The 22,764-nt window shown below is 37.8% G+C and overlaps 2 protein-coding genes across 2 annotated transcripts; both read right to left on the reverse strand.

Annotated features, from left to right (window-relative positions):
- Positions 1-499: 499 nt before the first annotated feature.
- On the reverse strand, positions 500-2,461 carry LOC113358616 (probable WRKY transcription factor 11). The gene is made up of 3 exons (XM_026602219.1): positions 1,544-2,461; positions 1,111-1,236; positions 500-970 (listed from the first exon to the last, which is right to left on the reverse strand). Exons 1-3 carry the CDS (start codon positions 2,326-2,328, stop codon positions 745-747), a joined length of 1,137 nt encoding a protein of 378 aa, XP_026458004.1. The 5' UTR covers positions 2,329-2,461; the 3' UTR covers positions 500-744.
- A 1,075-nt stretch (positions 2,462-3,536) lies between these two features.
- LOC113360623 (zinc finger BED domain-containing protein RICESLEEPER 1-like) lies at positions 3,537-10,602 on the reverse strand. The gene is made up of 11 exons (XM_026604114.1): positions 10,490-10,602; positions 10,275-10,396; positions 7,617-7,711; positions 7,244-7,310; positions 5,939-6,415; positions 5,601-5,741; positions 5,060-5,426; positions 4,378-4,954; positions 3,915-4,227; positions 3,690-3,787; positions 3,537-3,551 (listed from the first exon to the last, which is right to left on the reverse strand). The coding sequence occupies exons 1-11, from the start codon at positions 10,600-10,602 to the stop codon at positions 3,537-3,539; spliced, it is 2,385 nt and encodes a 794-aa protein (XP_026459899.1).
- Positions 10,603-22,764: the final 12,162 nt, after the last annotated feature.

Raw genomic sequence — 22,764 nt, forward strand, 5'->3', positions numbered from 1 at the left:
TGAATGAAGACACAATGCCGACCCCAACAAGAAAATAATAAAGTAGAAGAACGTATCGTCAACGACATTAAAGGCCAACTGTTAAGGGGTCCTACTTGTGCTCATCACATTTGACTAAACTACTTACTCTAATTAGTTCTGATTAAACTAATCATAGATTTACTTTGATTAATCCTACAAACTAAGACTAGGTCCAGACCCCCAGCACCACCTTTTGACTTTTACTAGACAAACGTACCCTCTTTCCCGGATTAGGCATTGAAATCCAATGCACATTGAACTACTATCCAATCAAGAAGTTAGTACTGTAGGAGAATCACATTGGGGCTTGGCTCAATTTCTAGTAACACGCACGTCAATCGTAGGGAACGACTAATCATGTGATACGGTTGGAATTGAATTTTGCCAACATTTATGAACCACAATGTTTGACCAACTAAATAGATCATCATTCATGGTTCAATCGACTAATGTATCAATTCGTGCCCAGACAAATATCTACCAAAAAATAAAGTCCAAGTAAGGAACTTCTCGCATTTCAATATGTCTCAACTAAAAAATTTACAATCAAACCAACCCCCAACCACCACCACCAACTGACCATCCATTCATAATGATCATAACAAATTAATGATCATATCCAATGGTTACAATTACAATCTTCTGGTAGGGTAAGAACACCAATTAAATTTATCCATTTTTTATATAGCCAAAGTTCATCAAATTATCCCACTCTCTATCTCTCTAACAAGCAGATTCAAGAACCATATTAGCAGCAACAATAACACCGGAAGGTTCATTCACCTTTGATGAATTGTTGTTGTTATTTGTTGCATTATTATTAGAGGAATTCTGTGAATGTCTGTGTTCTCCTTCGTATGTCACAATTAACATTGATGGATCATCTTGCGCTCTCTCCACATGTTTCCTTGCTGGACATCCTCTTAAACTACTACATTTATAATACCCCCTATAAAAACGAAAAGTCAATCAAAAAGTCAATATCTCAATAATTGCACCAAATCCAGTCAACATATCATCCAATTAATCTAATCAAATCAACAAAGCTTAATCCAATGGCTGATAATAAATGGGACTACTGAAATTTACCTTGGATATGGTGATCCTTTAATGGGTTTTTGTCCATACTTTCTCCATGAGTATTCATCTGGTGGGATATCTGCCATCTTTGAACTGATCGCTGGAACCCTAATTGTTTTCTTCACTCTTGATTTTCTGATAACAAACAAACAAAATAGATTATCAGAATTTGCTAACGTAAGCCGAAAAAAGTATTCAAACTAGTAATGGAATTCTTCTATGCTGGTGATCACAGATCTTGTTACGCTAAAATGAGCAGGTAGTGATGTCTATCAAAAGCAGTTGTTAACGTACGCAATTCATTTATCAGGGGACCACTGTAAATTGATCTACTTCTGGTCAAAGTCTCTAAACTGTAACCTAAATACTGCAAAGGGGTCCAAATAAAGACAGTGACAGAATGCTAAAATGCGCCAGTAATGTACAGGATAAGGGTGGTTACCTTTGTTTAGAACAATGGCAACGACTGCCATTAGAAGAGACTGAGTATTTCCCAGAATCACCGCAGTGATCATGGTGACCATGACATTTCTTCCTGTAAGACGATGACAATGGTGGTTTCCCGGCGGATACAGCCGGAGCAGCAGCGGGAGGTGCAAAGAGTTTTCCATTAGATACACTACCATCCCCAGTAGTAATAGTCGACATAAACGATGAACTTGTAGTTGTAACAGTATTTGAGTTAGGTGGTGATGTATCACAACTCATGCTCTTGTAGCTAGATGAGTTTATTAGCTTGTTAGGTTTAGTGAAATCAAGTGTTAAAGATTGATGCTGAGATTGAATCGACTGAGACTGAGATTGAATCGGTTGAATCATCGGAATAAGAGCTTGATTCTGATGTCTAACAGGTGTGATTGTCGCTGTTGGATTTAACGAAAAAGATGGATTTGAAGAGATTAGGGTTTGACTATGATTTTGATTCTGAATTTGGTTGAAAAAGGGTGTTGCCATTGATGATGATGTTGATGTTGTAGGAGCTTTGCGAAATCTAGCATGACCAGTACGATTTAAAACTGAGATAACCTTCTTGAATTTAGACACTGTGAAATCAGTAATTTCTCTACAATCTATCTCTTGAGCTTGTTGTTGTTTTTGCTGCTGTAGCTGTTGTTGAGTTTGCATTATTCTTAAGATATGTTCCATACCTCTTAATCCTGCTGCTGCTGCTTCTTGGAGTTGTATTTGTTCATCCATTTTTGAATACCCAAATAAATCAACTGCCATTAAACTCAGATCTAAGCGCTTCTTGTAATCTCAGTCAGACTTCTAGGGTTTGAGTTTTTCTTCTTCAGATTTCTGTTGAGAGAGTGAGGAAGGGAGAGACTTCTTTTTGTGTTGGAGTTGATTGATGAAGAAATAGAGTTTATATAAGAGAAGAAGCGGAGATGTTATGGTTTGGGTAAATGGGTAAGGGAGTAATTGATCGGGCAAGTAAAAAGAATCTTGTGGGTTTGTTTAAGTCAAACTAGGTTATTTTAATCAGACGGCTGTGGATTGTTTATGACTTTAACAGAAAGAGAAGAGAGAGTGACTTCTTCTCTTTCTTCGAGGAAGAAAAGTATGGTATGGAGAAGTGGGTCCACATGTGGAGACTTATTTTATCGTATATTGCAATGCGAGAAATTGAAGCTCAGATGAAAAACGGGTGCTGAATATCACATGGAAATTGTAAGGTAATTGAGGATTAATCGAGCTAATAAACACCGGATAATAACTTGGTAGGGCTACGTCGAAATTTGCATTGCAAATAGAGCTGGCAAACGGGCGGGTCGGGGCTGGCCCGTAACGGGTTACACAGGTTCGGGTTAACACGGGTCAAAACCTGCAGGTTGATATTATTCACGGGTAGTCATTTGTTCAACCCGTGCCCGTAACGGGTAAAACCTGCAGGTTCACGGGTTAGCCCGTTTCTGGTGATTCAACTCGCCGGAAGCCGATTTCTGATCCATTTCCGGCCACATTCACAATTTCACACCAAAACTTAACAATACTCTTATAAATTATAAATTATATTTACAAAAAACACAATTACATTTTCATAAATTATATTTTCTGAAGGAACACAATTACAATTTCATAAATTATACTTACTGATCATTAGTAGTCTAATACTTCATCAGTAATCAGTATCATTTCAGTTGATTCAGTAACAGACTAACAGTGAAGTCTTGAAGTTGAACAAAGAAAAATACCCTTCAAGAGTAAGACAAGAAGTCTCCAAGACTCCAACGATAAAAATATTAACAACCACTTCCTGCACAAAATATATATTGTGGTTAATCAAAAAACAGTGACAACTATCAGATTCCAAAAAACATCTCCACTATATTTTCTATACAAAATTTGGAGACACTTTGATAGTTTGATAAGTAACTCCTGTCCAAAAAAACATTCTCATTTTCCATGTCTATCTTTGAATTGAGTTGCTCCAACTATTCAATAAGAATCTGTAATTTGAAGGAAAAATAAATGAAACAAAAAAGAAAACAAATCAAGTCAAAAATATGGAATTTGTATAATTACCCCGCTTTATATTGAAGAACGAAGAAGTACTATGCATACTAATTAGACGCATAAGAACTTACATCCCCATCCTCCACTGCCCCGTCCTCCACGACACCAAGTTCAAATCCTAACACATCTTCTCCACTGATTCCATTGTCCTCATCCAAATCTTCTTTTCCTATATGGATAAAAACAATCAAAGTTGTATATGAAATTTAGACATTCACCTAAATGGAAAATTAATGACTTATGCACCAACTGACCAGCAACAACAGTTACAACACCACTTAGTCAGACACACTTACCGATTCCATAAATCCAATCACGAGTAGTTATCACCGCCTCGGCATTTTCAGGTAATAAGGAACTGCGGAATCTATCAATTACCCTTCCACCAATGCTAAATGCAGATTCTGAAGCGACGGTTGAAATATGAATTGACAAAATATCCCCCGCCATTCTTGAAAGTACTGGAAATCGATGTTCATGGGCCTTCCAATACATTAGGATATCAAATGGTTTATCTAAAGAACATCCATATTTCTCAGAAAGATAGAGATCCAACTCTGACAAGTCAGATTGCATATCACCACCACTTTCCTGTGTTGCAGCATATTCCTGCATGAAAGAGTGCAGTTCTGTAGTGTAAGGTACTAGTTATGTTCTATGAAAAAATTACCAAACAACTTCAGAAACCCACTTGGTTAAAACAGAAAATAATACAAGACCACATGTACTTCATAAGTAAAAAGTAATCTTTAAAATTACCTGGAGCCATTCACTTCCCGTGAGGGTAGAATTCCCACCATTTTGAAACAGCATATTCTGAGTTCCAGTGACATAAGCTCTTGAATTTGACAATGTGTAATACTCATTGTAAAGTTTTTTCATATCTTCACGCACATCATCAACTTTTCTTTCTAATTGTCTTACATCAGTATACAACTTGGAGTAAGCAAAGTTTAGATACTTCAGTTTCAATCTAGGATCTAACACAAGTGCCATAGCCAAAATAGGACTCAAGTTCTCCCAATAACTGTTAAATTTAATTTGCATCTCCTTTACCATGTCCCTAATATATTCAATTTCATTTGTGCTTTCTTTTTTTAGTAACACTTGGACTTGACAAACTCCTTCAAAATAAAGATTGGAAGTAGGATACTTACTACCGGAAAATAAAGTAGTGAGATCATAAAACGTCTTGAGAAACTTCGTGACTACTTCAATTTGCTCCCATTCTTCATCAGTTGGACAGTCTTTATAGTCTGGATCCACCTCCTTCAAATGAGCAAAAACACTTTTATAAACAAGACAACTATCTAGCATAAGATAAGTTGAATTCCACCTGTATAAAACAAACATTCAGTTTCAGTGAGAGTAATATTATAAACAATAATACATTTCTCTAACTGTATGTATAACAAAGGAAAAGTGGAAACTGGAAATCCACCTTGTTTTCACGTCTTGACGAATACCTCTTCTTATTGCAGACATTCCTAAAGTATTAACAATGTCCAAGAACTTTTGCTTTCTTACTTGGGACTTCTTAAGGGCCTTCACTGACTTTCTTATCTTAAGTATAGCTGGATCAATCTTCACAAGTCCATCTTTTACAATAAGAGCTAAGATGTGCGCACAACAACGCACATGAAAGTATTTTCCCTTGTTAAAAAGGATCTTCTTTGCAACAAGTCTACTCTGCATAATTCTAGCACAAGCTCCATTATTTGCGGCATTATCCAAGGTGATGTTGGATACTTTGTCTTCAATTCCCCAATCATCTATCATTGAAAATAGCTTGTCAGAAAGGTGTTCACCTACAACAGCAACAAGCCCATCAGTAAGTTATCTCCAAGAGTTTTTATAAAAGAAAAAAACAGGTCACTAGCAACTGAGTAGTACTGTATAAGTTATTTGAGCAGAATACATACTTAAATATAATATCACATGCAAATAAAATAAAAGATCTCAAGACTCAAGTAAGTGATCACCTGTATGAGGTGGTGGAAGTTCACAAAAGTTCAAAAGATACTTCTTCAACTCCCAATTTTGATCAAGAAAGTGCACAGTTAAGCTTATGTACCCTGTAGTAGTAACAGATGTCCACATGTCTGATGTTAGACACATCCTACCTGTAAGGTTAAGTCATACACATCAGCACATCATACTAATCAATTACTCGTAATACATAAAAGTATAAAACAAAACATACCTGGAGCAAGTTTCAATCTGTTTCGAATAACTTCTTTTTGTTCTTTATGTTTCTTGAGAATATCGGCTTTCCCAGTATTCCTTGATATTGGTTTAGCATCCTCATTCAAATAAGCACATATGTCCCTAAATTCTTTCCACTCCACCAAAGAAAATGGGACATTCCTTGCAATGAGTAATGCGGTAAAGAGACAGCGCAGTTTCATCTGATCAATTGTACGTACACGAGAAGACAGCTGGCCATTCTTTGCAGTTAACATCATCTGCCCTATGTCCTGAGAGTCACGCTTAAGGCACTTATGCCTTTTCATAGATGAAGTTCCACCTCTCTGGATATCATATTTATATCCAATTCTACAAGCCTTGCACACTCCCTTCTTTGTTCCATCTTGACATTTAACGAGATCAAAATACTCCCACACATCAGATCTAAGTTTATGTTCTTTTTCAGCTGAAACGGGTGCAGTTGCACAACCAACAGTTGCAGAGTCATTCAAAGATTCTAGCATCTCAAGATTCTCAACATCATCATCCGCCGCACCGTCACTAATCACAACATCGTTGTAATGTTCTTGTACACTTGACATCCTAGAACCTGGATGAAGCCACAAAGAATAGGTCAAATACTCATAAATTAGTCATTACTTACTCCAATCTACATAAACATAAACTAGGGAATGAAAATGAAATATGCACAATCACATATTCACATTAAGGATGTCTCAAGCTACATAAACATAAACTAGGGAATGAAAATGAAACAACAACAGACTCCAATCGACCAGTCAATGCAAGCTTAATGTAATCCTGCAAACAGAAGCTCCCTAGCAAATCAAAGGTTGCAAACTTGCAATGTATGCAAAATATAGCGCTTGCAATCAAAATAATCATAATCACTATGATTTCAAAACCAAAAAAAAGTCAAACAAAGACATTCAAGATCATTCAGAATTCTAATCGACCAATATCAATACACATGAAAGGCGGATGAAATAAAGATCATTTCACAGTCTGATCTAAAAGGATTGTACATAAACAGACGGGGCCTTGTATATACGAATGGAGTCATGGACCGATCAACAAAGAAAAAAATAAGCTAACCAAAAAAAAGTAGACGAAAACATAAGAACAAGTTGAAGAAAGGATTGTTCATGAATAAGTATTAGTGGAAACAGAACTATCCCAATACTAAGTGAAACATCCAATACCTACGTATTTTGTTCATAAGTTGCGTCCTTGGATGTGTATTACTGCTTCTAATTGGGCTAAAAATATTTTATCAAACCTTAAGGCTTGGATTTCTTAAACCAACCATAAACTAGTTCATATGTATTGCACCACATTACCTACAGTTTAACCATGTCATAGCATAACTACTAAAAAGAGAGTAAATTAGGTGAATGCATACAGAAAAATTAAATACCTACGACAACTATACTCACCAAATTTGCGCCAAGAGTGTGAAACAGAACAAGCCCGAACAACATCAGCTGGTTCATACAAAATTACAAATAATATAAAACTTTCAATGATAAGTCACGGTTGAGCAACTGTAGAAAATCCACAGAGCCAGACCCTGAATGATATTTAAACAAAAAGTAAGCAATGGAACTCTAACTCAAATTACAGGATTGAACTAAATTGGCTTGGCAGCATTAAAGATGCTCCAGAACATTACATATCGTCACTCAACTTGTACAGTACAAGAAAAGTAAAACTATTTAACCAAAAAATTAAAAATTAAAAAAAACAGGCCACGTTACATACAAAATACCCAATTTAGAGTACAGAAATACCTCATAAATTACAACTACTACAGGAGACTTCATTTGCATCCATTGGCTACAGGCATATATGATCTGTTTAGCCAATTTAACATCAAACTTAGATCCTGACAAAGATAAAGCAAAGATCAATCTGATCTATGAGAACTGTCTCCTGTGTGTCCAACTGTCCATAAATGTCTAAACAATGCTAATCTGGATCAGTAATTTATGGTCAGCAGACTCCATAAACATGATCTATAAGTCTCTCTTTTACAGTCTACAGTCTACACATAATAAGAGTGATGATGATTACCAGAGAAAGATTTGTGAAGTTGCTTATACCTGTAACCTGAAGATCTTTGAGAAATTACTGCACCTGGAGGCTGGAGGTCTTCCACAGAATCCACACAATATCAAAAAGAAAGGAACTTCAATTGAAACCTTAGCAGAGAAATTGAAGAAAGGAGTTACTGGACAATCTATCAAGAAATTAACCTCTAAGGCTCTAACAATTCAAATAGAATCAAAGTGATGGAGAAATTCAAATGACCTGAAGATTAATCTGCACCTGAAGGACTTCTACATTCAAAAAAAATTAAATTAAATTCAAACCCTAACATCCAAAAAATTGAAAACAAAACAAAAATAAATCAACTTTCGAAAACCATAACATTACCTGATGAGAATTGAAATCAAATTTGAAGAAAGGGGATTTTGATTTTTGAAGATACGAAGAGAAATAGGGTATGAGAAAAGGGGTTTATAGATTTTCCAGTTCCCCTCTTTCACTTTCAGTCTTTCTCCCACGAGCCCCGCTTGCTTACACAGAGAACTAGAGAATACTCAACAGTCAAACGACTCTCAAATCCTTCAAGATCGAAGTAGTAGAAGACGCAGAAGAAGAAAGAACTTCGTCTGTGAAGTGAGGCTGCCGCTTGCGGACGAAGAAGACGAAGCAACTAGGGTTTTTTTCTTTTTATACCATGGCTGCATGACAGATAGCCAGGATAGGAGACACGTATGTGAGTTAGTGACACCCGACAAAAATGAACTGCGGGTTAACGGGTTAACCCGTGATTGTACGGTCCGGTCCGGGTTAACCCGTTTATTGACGGGTCACCATTTCTCCAACCCGAACCCGGCTTGTTTTGTAACCAGCCGGTCCGGGTTCGGGTTTTTACGGTCCGGGCACGGGTCAACCCGCGGGTTTCAACTTGTTTGCCAGCTCTAATTGCAAATACTCTTGTGTGCACTGTACATTTTGAAAATGCAAGCCTCTTTTCTTAGGGACTGTTGGCTCAGTTGACCAGTAACCTGACTCTCAAGTTAGTGAATAGAGCTTTCACTCCTATTAAAATAAAAAAATGATGACGTTAGATTTCATGGACAAGTTTTCATATGTAATGGTAGAAATTGATACTAACCTCAAAACGTAAAATCAAGTATTCATGTATAATAAAATTTATACAACAAAACAAAAAATATTTGGAAAATTTAAGTTTCCAATCATATCAACTTTAACAAAATTAGAAACATATGTAAAACTTCATATTTAAACAATCATACCAGTAACTACCGGAAACATATGTGAGAATAGTAAAATAAAAAATATCAATATTTCCTCGGTATCGAAAACAAAAGAAAAATGCAAAAATTCATTCTTCCCACATAACATAAACAATACCAAAATCAAACTTTCAAAATAAAATTAACATGAAAATTAATATTGTTTTTAGTGATACAGGTTTAATGAATTTAAGGTAAAAAAATCCTAACAATTGAAACTAGACATAAGTAAACGTAGCCAGCATAATAAGGCGTTGGTCATGAAGAGAATACGGAGCTTGCATGATCAAGATGTATCCATTTAGACTAGCCTCTACATTAAAATAATATCTTAAGCAACAACTAATTTTATATCGTATTGCTACCATCCCACTTCCACCTGATTAGCTTTGGAAGCAATTGGTATCTATTATTCATGCCTTATAAGAATTTACCTTCCACCGCGTAGGAAATCGGTTATATACGGAAGCCAATTGGATCTCACATTTTCCCGATTTTGATCATGCACAATATCACTCCATCCATACAGTAGGTGATATTGTAGATATTTTATCTCATAATTGGATGCATGATAAACCAAACAACTTTCCTTTTTTGCAAACCAAAGAATCACAAACATCTCCCTCCCTCTAGATAGCCCAGGACACGATAATTTTGCCACGTTCAAAATCTAAAAAATGTACTTCTGCTTCTGGATAAATTGGCTAACCCATGGAGTTAATCTATTTCATCAGAGCCCTCTCCTAGTTACCAAAATTTGTGGACCTTACTATGTCTACCAAAAATTAAGATTTTTTTGTGAAAAGAAATTAGTGAAGGCCTATCAACCTTCTTTATCTTAAACGACATCCATCTCATCAAATCCAACCACTGCCCCAAACGCAATTCCAATCCATGATCAGCATCTCACTTGCTCACCCTTTGTTCTGTGGCGATTATAGTACGGAACACTCTCTTCCACCGACGTTCTAATAAGAAAAATCCCACCTGTAATTCTATAAGCAGAATAACTCCTCAAACACCCATCCAACTACTCCTGCAACAACCGGCCCCGACCTCAACTATTACCTTTTTTTTTTGTTATGTTGGTTCTTATGGATAGTTAAAAATAACCTAGTATACCGCCAAAAGCAAACATATTAGGAGGATATCTTAATGCCGGCTCTAAAACAGCAAAAGGAGTACTTCGGGGCAAAGAGAACTTTGCCCCATGTCTTACCTGGCGACCAACCATCATATACCCTCTTAGAATATACCAAAATAACCATGACTATTTCGGTCAGCTAGTTCACCCCTTTTAGATAAAAATCAACACGGATATGGTTGTTAAGGGTCACCCGGACAATGCGGGTGCATGTTGCATCTGCAGAGACTCGGAGGCGACAGCGTTGACGATGATGATGAAACCTCTAAGAATTACGGCAGCGTTAATAGGTGAAACCTGCGCCATGTTGCTAGCATCACGAATCTCCGCAGAAAGACAGTGGTCAAAAGTAATTTTCGAAGAATAATTTTGAAAACCTCTTTAGTTTCGTCAGCTCTCCTGATGCACTTCCTTGGTATATATAAAAAATGATCGATGAAATTAATAAAAATACATGCAAATACCTCAATGTGTCATCCAAAACAGCTACAGGATAATAACCACGATCAGAGAGTCTACCCAATCAGGAAGCAGATAGAAGTCAAGCTGAAAATTTTTCGACAAAAATCTGGAGTTTCTTTTAAAAAAATGACGTCATCATGCGATGATAATGCCATTCTAACCATGTCATTGAATCATGTTCTATATATCGTTATGTATTAATAAATCTTATTTTTGTATATATAGGCATAATTCTCGCTTCCAATATATACATACATATGAATGATAATGAATTTCTTTTCTCGATTCATGGAATACACAACTCGATTTTAGAAAACAAAAACCCGATCATGTGTTGGTTGCGTTTTCACGGCATTAGCTATAACCATTAATTATTAATTGTTACATTTTTTTTTTATGGCTAGTACATTTCCTAAGAGCAAATCTGATAGGGATCGAGCGCTCTCACTCCAAATAAATTAGTTAATCCAAATACAGACCACCGTGTGATCAAAGTATTTTAAGTTCTACTTCATTCAAACTAGAGGGAAATATAAACTTTACGACAGACACCGTGTCATATTGGTTTTGGGTGACAATCTATCTTCCTTATAGGTTTAGGGATAGCGGCTAGATGGAAACATCGGGTGTCTATTTGGGTTTTGAAAAAATATAAATAACGATATACTCATATTTACTCTACCATGTGATGAAAAGCATTCATCTAGCCAATATGTAGTGAATTCTTTCGAATTCACGACATTGGAGTATCCATTTAATGATAGTCGAACCCCATATTATATCAGCCAAACTTAATTTTTCAGTGGTATTTTTTATTTTCTTATTTGATCATCTTCTAGTTTTGTCATGGGGTAATACTTAAATAGTTGATGACTGATCAAACTTTGGCTGACAAGTTCTCCGGTCTCTAGAAACTCTATTCTTTTTTCCCTCATAATCGCATAAATTGCCAGTCCAAATTAAAATACCTAGCTCCGTCACTGAGTTGAACCTCAATTAATATACAAGAAATAAAAGCAATATCTAGCACTTTTTTGTAGCATCTATATTATTACAATTGGGATGTATAAATATCTTTATTTTAGCCGCAAAGGTGTAGATTCCAGATTCTGTTCCTGGATTAGGGGATATCCATTGTAATTTTGCACTTGTAGATCATGATGTGAGTTTAACAAGGCTAATAATAGGAGGTACCAGTCTATTGAAAAGCATACCAAATTGCATATAAGATAAATAAGAATGTCATCTGTCTTATATGAGATTTGATACCTTTCCTAATAAACTGACATCCTTAAACTGAGTCTAGTGAAGTAAAGACTGGGATGAAAGTGACCACAATCATGATCTAAACTGAAATCCCCGTTCTCTCTCTTCAAAGGCAGGGGATACTAGAGGAGATTTATACAAGGAAGCCTCGCAAAAATAAAATAAAATGAAAAGCGAGGATTCAACCATCGTTTCCAAGTATTATTTAATATAATATTACACAAAATCTAAAAAGTGGACCCATATCTATACTTAAAAGATATTTAAAAACATTAAAACCTAAAATTATGAATGTTATATTTTTTTCTAACCTAGCGAGGAAACAATCCTCAACTATACTAAAATTTCCTCTCTCACCATTACACTGAGACCTTCCATCTAGCCGACGCGGCGACACCGTTGAACAACCCCTTCCCTCCACCGCTAGACTTAGCCTTAGACAATAGAATGAGTGTTTTTAACACTCATTCATTGCCCAAATCAGTGAGAGACTAGTTGAATAAGGAACTTTGTGACTATCGTGAGCAAATTTTGATGGTCTAAGCGTCTGATATCCAGCCGTTTTTTTATATTTATTGAAAGACACAAGGGTTTTTAATATTAAAACTCATAAAGGGCTATAAAGAATTTTGAATTAATAAAATTCTGAAAGTATCCCTAAGAGGCATATTTTCAGCCGGTCCTTTTTTTTTTCCCACCTAATCAGCCGTCTGGTGAAGACTTTCTAACACTCACTCACCCCAATGAATATACGAGTGATTCTGGAAGAAAATGGACTCCTTCACTGTCCATAGCAGCACCAAATTGGACGAAAACGAATGAGGCTCGTTCATATTGATTGAAGATCCTCACTCACGTGATGATACAACTTGGATCATCAACAATTAGACCAAAACGAACGATGCTGGAGTTTATGATCTAGTTTTGTTTGTTTGACAATGCTGCGCAGCAATATCACGTGATACGAGATATCGACCTTATATTCACCCACTAGATGATGCAACTAGGAGATGAAAATTCCTTCCACTAGTGATAAACTGTCTAGGCTGTAAGCTGACTAAATTGCAGGCCCACATGAGGTGTTTGGCATTTTCTTTAGATTTGTTGACCGACTTATTAAACTCTTCTTTAACAAAAGTTACCGGGTACAACCGGTAAAATCCAGTGAAACCGTTGGATCTGCAAAGAGAAATCGTACGTACGATATTCATTTACTTTAGTTGACTAACAGAAAGGAATTAATTAATGACACTGACTTTTTCTGGTTGTTGTTTATGAGTGAAATACGTGTCAATGAATTAGATGTGTCATGGATTAAAGATTGTTTGTTGTTCAATAATGGGTTTCCGAAATTCGAGGATTTTTCCGGAAGGAAAAAAGTCGTCACCAGAGTAGTATTGCACCTGACCTGACCCGCTGTGTTGAATTTTACTCGATGGCTTCCAAGCTAAGTTATGTAGCGGCCTCAGCCTGGATCATTGGATACTGGTCTGTAAAATCAATGCCGTTTGTTTGATTTTGTGTAAATGTAGGTGAAATTAATTATTAACATTAAATTTGATTATCATCGTTAAATTAGGTTATCAATAATAATGGTTAATTTGTCATTTTCTGTTTTTTTTTAAGGGATATTTTGATTGATCATGTAATGATTTTTTTGTCATATTAGAATGCCGTACCTATAATAAACCATGCCGTCTTCTTTCTGGTCTTTCGATTTTGAACCACATGACTTTACACTGTTTTACAGTAAGAAAAAAAAATGCAAGAATGGACAGAGCTGGGCGGACTCTCTAGTCGTTGTTATTCATTTCTTTTTGGTTGGCTTTTCATTCATACTTTTCTTTTACGTCTTTAAACATTGAAGTCAATAGCATTGACCCGACAAGGTGAAATGGCCAGCACCTGTGTCCGGATAGCCTAGACAATACACATTTTAAGGAACGGAATATAGACGCAGACGGCATACGAAAGTCTACAACCATGACCATGTTGGTTCAGATGAAGCGCGTGCGTGTGCTTATTATAATTGTGCAGCACAAAATGACGAAGGGCCGTGTATTACATTTTGACTTTGAATAAACTCCCAGTGTGCACACCCAACTAGTTTTCTATGGTACTTCTGGACCATTAGATTGTCAATATTATTGACATTAATGGTCAGTGGACTTGGTCGACAAATTTCGTCTCCGCCATGGATAATTCTTATCAGGATGCAGCAGGTGAATACAAAAACTACTAGTCAACAGTCAGTTAGTTACAGTGATAAGCAAAGAACGGTCAAATGCGTGGTAAAACTTCTGTTTATTTTCATATGAATGGTCGTTTAATCTGTAGTCTTTGATTGCGAAATGTGAACACCGATTATTTTTTACCTTCCGTACATGGGTAACGATTATCATGTGCCGTGAATTCCCTTTACTCAAGTACTGAGTTTGGCTGCGAACTCAAAATCTTATAAATTGGTTATAGTGAGATTTTTCAAAGGATAATGAAACGGAAAATGGGTCATTTGTCCAAATATTTTTAAAACATGGTTCAAATGGACGAGTAAAAATTATTATGAGTGAAATGGACATCAAAAAAAATTGCGAGGATGAAACTGGATTCATCCTTACTTAAACTTAAAAAATAGCAAGGATGAAACTGAATGCATCATGATGTAAATTAAAAATAAGAAAAAGTATTTAAAAATGGGTAGGATGAAACTGTTTACATCCTGGCTATTTTTACACTTTTGTCCATTTAAATAGTGTCAAAATCTAAATGTCCTTTTCACCCAGGAATTGTTGATTTTGGTCTTTTTAACCAATTTTGTGATAAAGAAAAGATTTTTGTTAAATGATTTTGATTAAGGATTATAGGTACTGTAACAAAAAGATTTTGATTAAAGAATATAGGTACAATAGCAAAAAGTATGTATACATGTATACAGAAGTAAAAGTACAGACATAACAACAATTAGACAAATTTTGTTATTACGTCTGTAATACACTTTCAGATAGACACATGTGTGACACAGACGTTTATAGACACAATTACTCAATCTCACAGTCCCCTTCAAGCTTATATTGTGAGTAACGTGAAAGCTTGATAACCAAATATAGGATGAGAAAGATCCTTTGTGAATATATCAGCTACTTGACCTGCAGAAGCAATGTGCTTGATCTTAAGAAATCTTGAACTCGTTAATTCTCTGACAAAATGATAGTCAATTTCAACATGTTTAGTCCTTGCATGAAACACTGGGTTGCAAGCCAAACTGTTATCAGAAGTATTGTCACAGAATAGCAGACAAGGTTGGTGAACAGAGATTCCAAGTTCATTTAGCAAAAAAGATATCCAAACAATCTCTGCAGCAACAACAACCATTGACTTATATTCTGCTTTAGCTGATGATTTTGAGATTGTAAGTTGTTTCTTTGATGACCAGGAAACAATAGAAGAGCCTAAAAAGGTACATGAACCTGATGTAGACCTCCTGGTCTAGGACATCCTGCCCAATCAGAACCAGAATAGGCCAGTACAGAAAAGGTATCACCTGCCGCAAGAAGAATACCTGAACCAATAGGTCCTTTTGGATGCCTCAATATTCTCTTAACAAGTAGAAGATGTTCAGATATAAGTGCAACTCACAAATATTGATACATAGTTAACTCCAAAGTAAATATGTGGCCTTCTCATGGTCAAATACTATAATCCTCCCACTATACTTTTATAACCTATCACATATGTCAAATAACCAGTAAAGACTGATAGTGTAGGACCATGAAACACTAGAGTATTGGCTGGTTTACAATAAAGGCAGAAACCACGGCTATAACTAGTACTACTATAACTCATTAATGGTGGATCTTATTAAGCCATCTTCTGTTTATGATAAATCTGGTAATTGCTTTGGTAATTCAATAATTCCTCTTAAAGTTGTAATTCAATGCTTCCTTAAAAGAAGCTGAGCCGACCTGTCATTATTGTCGAAGCTTAGCCCCAGGTTGAGATATTCAATACGCATCCTATGGATAAAATTCTTTCCTCAAACTTTTGAATCATTTCTATAATATATTTATTTCGAGAAAGAAGTAATTTATATGAGTCTTCTAGAAAAGTTATTTCAATGCCTAAGAAATAATGAAGTAAACCAAGATCCTTTACTGGATAGACTCTTTGAAGAAATTCAATAATAGAAGGAGCCAACTGATCAGATGAATAAACTAATATAATGTCATCTACATATAAAAAAGTATTTCCTTTGAATTATCATGTTGATACACAAACATGAAATGATCACAAGAGGATCTAAAAAAAATCCATAATCAAATAATGTTCCATAAAACCTCTCAAACCAGACATTTGGTGTCTGTTTGAGACCATGTAAACTTCTATCCAGCTTGCATACATAATCTGGCTTATCTGGATCAATAAAGCCATTTGGCTGGTTCATATACACATCTTATGTAAGATATCCATATAAAAAAGCATCGCTCACATTCAACTGTTTAACACTCCATTTTCTAGAAATAACAATTCATAACATTTCTTATTGTAGTTGTCTTTAATACAGGACTAAAAGTCTCAAAATAATCAATACCATCGATCCTTTTGATCATAGCATTTAGCAACTAGCCTAGGTTTGTATCTATCTACTGACTTATCGGCCTTGTGTTTGATCTTATAGACCTATTTACAACCTAATACATTATAAATAGGATCTATTTTTCCAATGGACCATGTACCATTTTTCATAAGTGTAATACGTTCATTTTTCATTGCCTGAACAAGATTTGGATCCTTAGATGCAATCTTATAAGTTTTACGTTCATTTTTCATAAGTGTAATACGTTCATTTTTCATAAGCAGTTGTGGTTACCTAAAATCTGAGAGAGGTTAGAAGTGGGATTCCAGGGTTTCTGAAAGTGAGTTACGGGAGGTTGAGCGCGAACAGTATTTGCCTAAACCACGCACAGTAGCCGTTCAAAGGATGTTTTAGTCACAAGGAAGAGATTTAAGGATGGTCTTAGGGAGGGAAGCATACTAAGACAGAGATCGGAGAATTCTAGGGTTTGAAGAAGAATTGCTCCGAGAGTTTATGAGAAAGTTCGTTATAGCTTGGAAAAATAGAGGACCTATTTATAACTGAATTCTCTAATCTCAGGTCGGTGAAGATAAGGATTTCTTTTCATGCCGTGCGGAGCAATTCTCCAGTCTCTTCAGGAATAGAAATAAACTAGGTTGAGTTTACCTCATTATTCCACCGCCTTTACTCTCTTCTGCTGTGAGAAATAAGCAGGGTATTTCTCACACGTGCTGTAGACTGCCAGACCAAAACCCTAGTTGTTATCACCCCATTTGTGAAGTTGAGGTCAGCCTTTGTGATGATTTGTTGAGAGAGAAATATCCTTTTTAGCCGAGTTGGCCAAGATAGAGAGATATTATCTGATTTGTGATAATGACTAGGATGAGTCACGTCAAAAGGCATGGAATGCCTTAGGAATCGTGTGCAGAGTGTGAAAGGAGCTGAGGATGATATCCTTCTCTCCATGGCCGGTCACATATGTCATGTGGAGACCGTATTATTTCTTGTGGGTCCGTTTGTTGAGCATGCAGATCTCAAGAGAGCTTATCCACGTTTTTTAATAGACATGTATAGTTCAGGCTCAATTTACTAGCCGTGAATGTGTTTGAGAGGCTGAAAAATAGGTTTGAGCCCTTGGTAAGGTGTGTGCCTATCATGTGAATCCCCCCGAGATTTTAAGTAGATATTTGAATCTCTCCGAGTATAACATCCCGTGTTTTTAGCATGGCGCATGCTAAAATATGCGCCATTTGCTTGTGATAAAGCTTCATCCAAAGCTTCCATTGCGTAGGAAAAGGAGTATTGGCCCTTGGCCAATATGTTGACAATGTTCAGCCAACATGGTTGCACATCGGGTTGGAAGCGGAAAGACAACATGGCTGGATATCGGGTTGGCAGAGGACGGCCAACATGGCTGGACATCAGGTTGGCAGCGGACGACCAGCATGGCTGAACATTGGGTTGGATGCGGACGACCAACATGGCTGAACATCGGGTTGGCAGAGGACAACCAACATGGCTGGACACCGGGCTGGCAGAGGACAGACATGTACAGCCATCACGGCCATACATCGTTGTTGGCCAGAATGGTAAGGTGCAACCATCATGGCCTGGGGAGTTGAAGAATGATTTTTCCTCCCCCAATTTGAGTTCTAAAAATGTCAAATTAACATATATAGGGAGGGGTAGTGGGTTGATGGTGCATATGCGGGCTATGCACCAAGTAAGTTTCATAGCTTAGCCGGAAGAGTATGAGTGATCCCTAAGGATCATGTATAGTTGCATAGCCTCGCGAAGAGGGAATTTGATGCTTAGGCATCGTTATGCATATTGCGGACCAAACATGCATCACGTGGATGCATTTTGACAGAACAACCTATATGGACTACGACATTTCCATTATCGCTTGGCCATGGCCACGCAAACGAGTTGGATTAAGTTTCTGTCCCTTCGAGGATGAACTACGGTCTGTGCTTGATCCCTTTAGAGTAGGGAAGGGTACGTAGGCAGCCGCAATGAGTTGCAGCATTTCCGGTCCAGCACTTTGTCGCTCATATCATCTAATTGTGAGATTTTTGCGACATTCTGGCCTCTCATATCATCTATCTCGGTAGCTCGACGCAAGAGATGATTGTGGCCAAACTTGATGAGGCAAGTTGCATTCCATTCACTGGATGCTAATACTTCCTATCAAGGCGTTCGACATAGGCTAAAAACCCGAGTGTCGTAATTTAGCTCAAGAGGAGTCCATTTTGATGGGAAACGACCCAAATATCAAGACATGTCGATCTATAGATCCACATGCTCACCAGAATTTAGCCAAATTCTATCGTTTAGGGCCTCAAAAGGCCGTTTTTGCCATTTTAGGAAAGTTTTTGTTTTCTTAATAAACCCTTCGCAGAACAAGGGTAAGTTGGAACGGTGTGGGAGCTAAGTTAGATGCATCATGCTCCACGAGCATGCTTGCAAGGGCAAATTGACGTGCATTTGCCTAACTTTGAGGCTCTATCGTAGCTTCATCAATGGCGCACCGGGGGAGATTACGGCCAGCGGGGCAACGCGCCAAAGGCGTAATTTTCCGGTCTGTCACAGTTGGTATCAGAGCAATTTCCGAGAAAACACTAGAGACTATGCGGAGTGGACTCGTCAGACGAGTATTTTTCCTTCAAAGGGAAATAAAGTTGGAGAGTAGGCCAACTTTTACGCGGAAAGAGTTTGTGACTGCAATGCTACTTACTATGCGAATCGAGTTGAGATTGTTCAAGTACTGTGAGTTTGCCTGGTCTAAGTGGCACCCCACTTACGAGTGGATATCCGGAAGACCGTCTGGGACGGTGGGTAAACAATGGGACTGATCATCCCCACACATTGGCAACTGGCCAATGGTATGCGTTGTCAGTCCCGGCTAGCTTACGAGTGGTAACCTGGATGACCGTCAGGGACGGTGGGAAACTGGATACTGATCCATACAGTATTGTGCTAAAATCTTGTCATTTAATGACATCAACCTTGTGAACTTTAGGGACTCCTGAGTGTGTAGTATGGGATGCATACTTAGGATACCTTGTTGAGATATCCTCTTGGCACTGGCCAATTGAGATTCTTGGTATTGTTGTGGGCACTTTTGGATCCCTGGGAAGGTGGTATGAGACATTTTCTCATAAGGTCTAAATTGTTGTTCATGAAAACTTGAAGAGACCCGTGATTTTTGAGCATTTGGTATGGGACTTTTGCTCAGGAAATCCAAACTGAAGAGATTGTCCACAATAGTTTGGTTTTGAATTTCCAGGACGATTTTTTTTGAAGGGTGTGATAATGTAACACCCCGTGTTTTTAGCATGGCGCATGCTAAAATATGCGCCATTTTCTTGTGATGAAGTTTCATCCAAAGCTTCCATTGTGTAGGAAAAGGAACATTGGCCCTTGGCCAATGTGTTGACAATGTTCAGCCAACATGACTGCACATCGGGTTGGCAGCGGACAACCAACGTGGATGGATATCGGGTTGGCAGAGGACGGCCAACATGGATGGACATCGGGTTGGCAGCGGACGGCCAACATGGATGAACATCGGGTTGGATGCGGACGACCAACATGGCTGGACATCGGGTTGGCAGAGGACGGACAACATGGCTGGACACCGGGTTGGCAGAGGATGGACATGTACAGCCATCACGGCCGTACATCGCTGTTGGACAAAATGGTAAGGTGCAACCATCATGGCCTGGGGAGTTGAAGAATGATTTTTCCTCCCCCAATTTGAGTTCCAAAAATGTCAAATTAACATATGTAGGGAGGGGTAGTGGGTTGATGGTGCATATGTGGGCTATGCACCAAGTAAGCTTCATAGATTAGCCGGAAGAGTATGAGTGATGCCTAAGGCTCATTTATAGTTGCGTAGCCTCGCGAAGTGGGCATTTGATGCTTATACATCGTTATGCCATATTGCGGACCAAACAAGCATCACTTGGATGCATTTTGACGGAACGACCTATACGGACTAGGACATTTCTATTATTGCTTGGCCACGGCTATCAAAATGAGTTGGATTAAGTTTCTATCCGTTCGAGGATGAAATACGGTTTGTGCTTGATCCCTTTAGAGTGGGGAAGGGTACGTAGGCAGCCGCAATGAGTTGCATCATTGCCGGTCCAGCACTTTGTCGCTCATATCATCTAATTGTGAGATTATTGCGACATTCTGGCCTCTCATATCATCTATATCGGTAGCTCGACGCAAGAGATGATTGTGGCCAAACTTGATGAGGCAAGTTGCATTCCATTCACTGGATGCTAATACTTCCAATCAAGGCGTTTGACATAGGCTAAAAACCCGAGTGTCGTAATTTAGCTCAAGAGGAGTCCATTTTGATGGGAAACGTCGAATGGTCAAGACGTGTTGATCTATAGATCCACTTGGTCACCAGAATTTAGCCAAATTCTATCGTTTAGGGCCTCAAAAGGTCGTTTTGCCGTTTGATGAAAGTTTTTGTTTTCTTAATAAACCCTTCGCGGAACAAGGGTAAGTTGGAACGGTGTGGGAGATAAGTTAGCTGCATCATGCTCCACGAGCATGCTTGCAAGGGAAAATGGACGTGCATTTTCCGAGATTTGAGGCCCGTATCGTAGCTTCATCAATGGCGCACCGGGGGAGATTAAGGCCTGCGAGGCAACGCACCAAAGGCGTAATTTTCCAGTCCGTCACATCGAGATTTTGCAGAGAGATTTGAATCTCTTCGAGATTTTGAGAAGAGATTTGAATCTCTCCCAGATTTTGCGAAGAGATTTGAATCTCCGAGATTTTGCAGAGATATTCGAGTCTGTCCGAGATTTTGCGAAGAGATTAGAATCCCTCCGAGATTTTGCAGAGATATTTGAATCTCTCTGAGATTTTATGAACGGATCCAAAAATTTATGAATATTTTATTGATGGATCTGAGTCTCTCAGTGGTCAGCTGGGACTCCTCGTACTAAAGAGAGAGAAAGGGTTTTGTGCGGCCGATTAATGTCTTTGTGAGACTTTGGCTCACTTGTTTTTTGACCAACGTATCTTGCAAAGATGTGCTAGGAATCAACTGTGTCCATCTGATAGGGATGACAAGATCAATGTATCTCGAAAGGATGTTATAGTAGTCCGTCGAAAGGGCCCAGATGCAGAATAACCAGTATATCTCGCGGGGACGTTCTAAGAATTATTCGGAAGCCTTAGTAAGTCGATTCAGAGCCTAGAGTAGATGTGACCAGTGTATCTCGCGATGATGTACTAGGAATCAGTCCTTGATCTCAAATAGGATGAGTCGTGCTTACAAGAGACATGCATATCTCTGCTCTGGGTCATAAGTCCGTCGGGGACATTTTTACGCATCTACAGAGCCTACATGACCGGAAGTATCTCTTCGAGGATGTATATTAGTAATCATGGCATCACAATCAGCTGCGTCTCGCAAAGAAATGCTGGAATTGTGGTTGTTCTGGTTCATAAGTCTGTCAAGGACGTTTTACGCTCTACATAACCTACGTGACCAGCAGTATCTCGCGGGGATGTATGCTAGGAATCACGGCATAACGACCAGTATCGTCTCGCGGGGACGTATACAAGAAATCGTGGCTAAGGGTGCCTCGAGGGCCAAGGGATTAATCTCTCCCGTGAGAGTTGAATTTTGTCTATGGTCTTGAAATGACACTTTTTCCCCTTATCCAAATTTCACCATCTACAACAGTAAAAGCTGAATTTAGAGGGTACCTAGCAATATTATAAGATACAAAGTCATGATCAAGTGGGTTTGAGTTAGAAATACCAGTCTTGGATTTTTTGTAGTCATAGTATACTAAGAACCACTGGATGTAGAAAAATTTGTGAATCAGAAATAGTAACAAAATCAGAAATATCAACCAAAACATTATTCTGACCTGAGGAAGTATCATGGGAAGTAACTGCAGTATTCTGAAAACCAACTGTAATATTTTGGAAAGAATTATCTGCAGAGGAAATCGAAGTACTTGAAGTGTTCTGATATGGAAAATTGTGTTCATCAAAGTTTACATGAACAAAAATATATGTCTTGTTGGTAGTCAAATCATAGAATTTATAAACCTTATGAATTGGACTATACCCTAGAAAGATAGATTCTGTAGTTTTAGGACTTAACTTGTCTTTTTCTATAGGAG

Source organism: Papaver somniferum, chromosome 3, assembly GCF_003573695.1.
Source record: "Papaver somniferum cultivar HN1 chromosome 3, ASM357369v1, whole genome shotgun sequence".
NCBI lineage: Eukaryota > Viridiplantae > Streptophyta > Magnoliopsida > Ranunculales > Papaveraceae > Papaver > Papaver somniferum.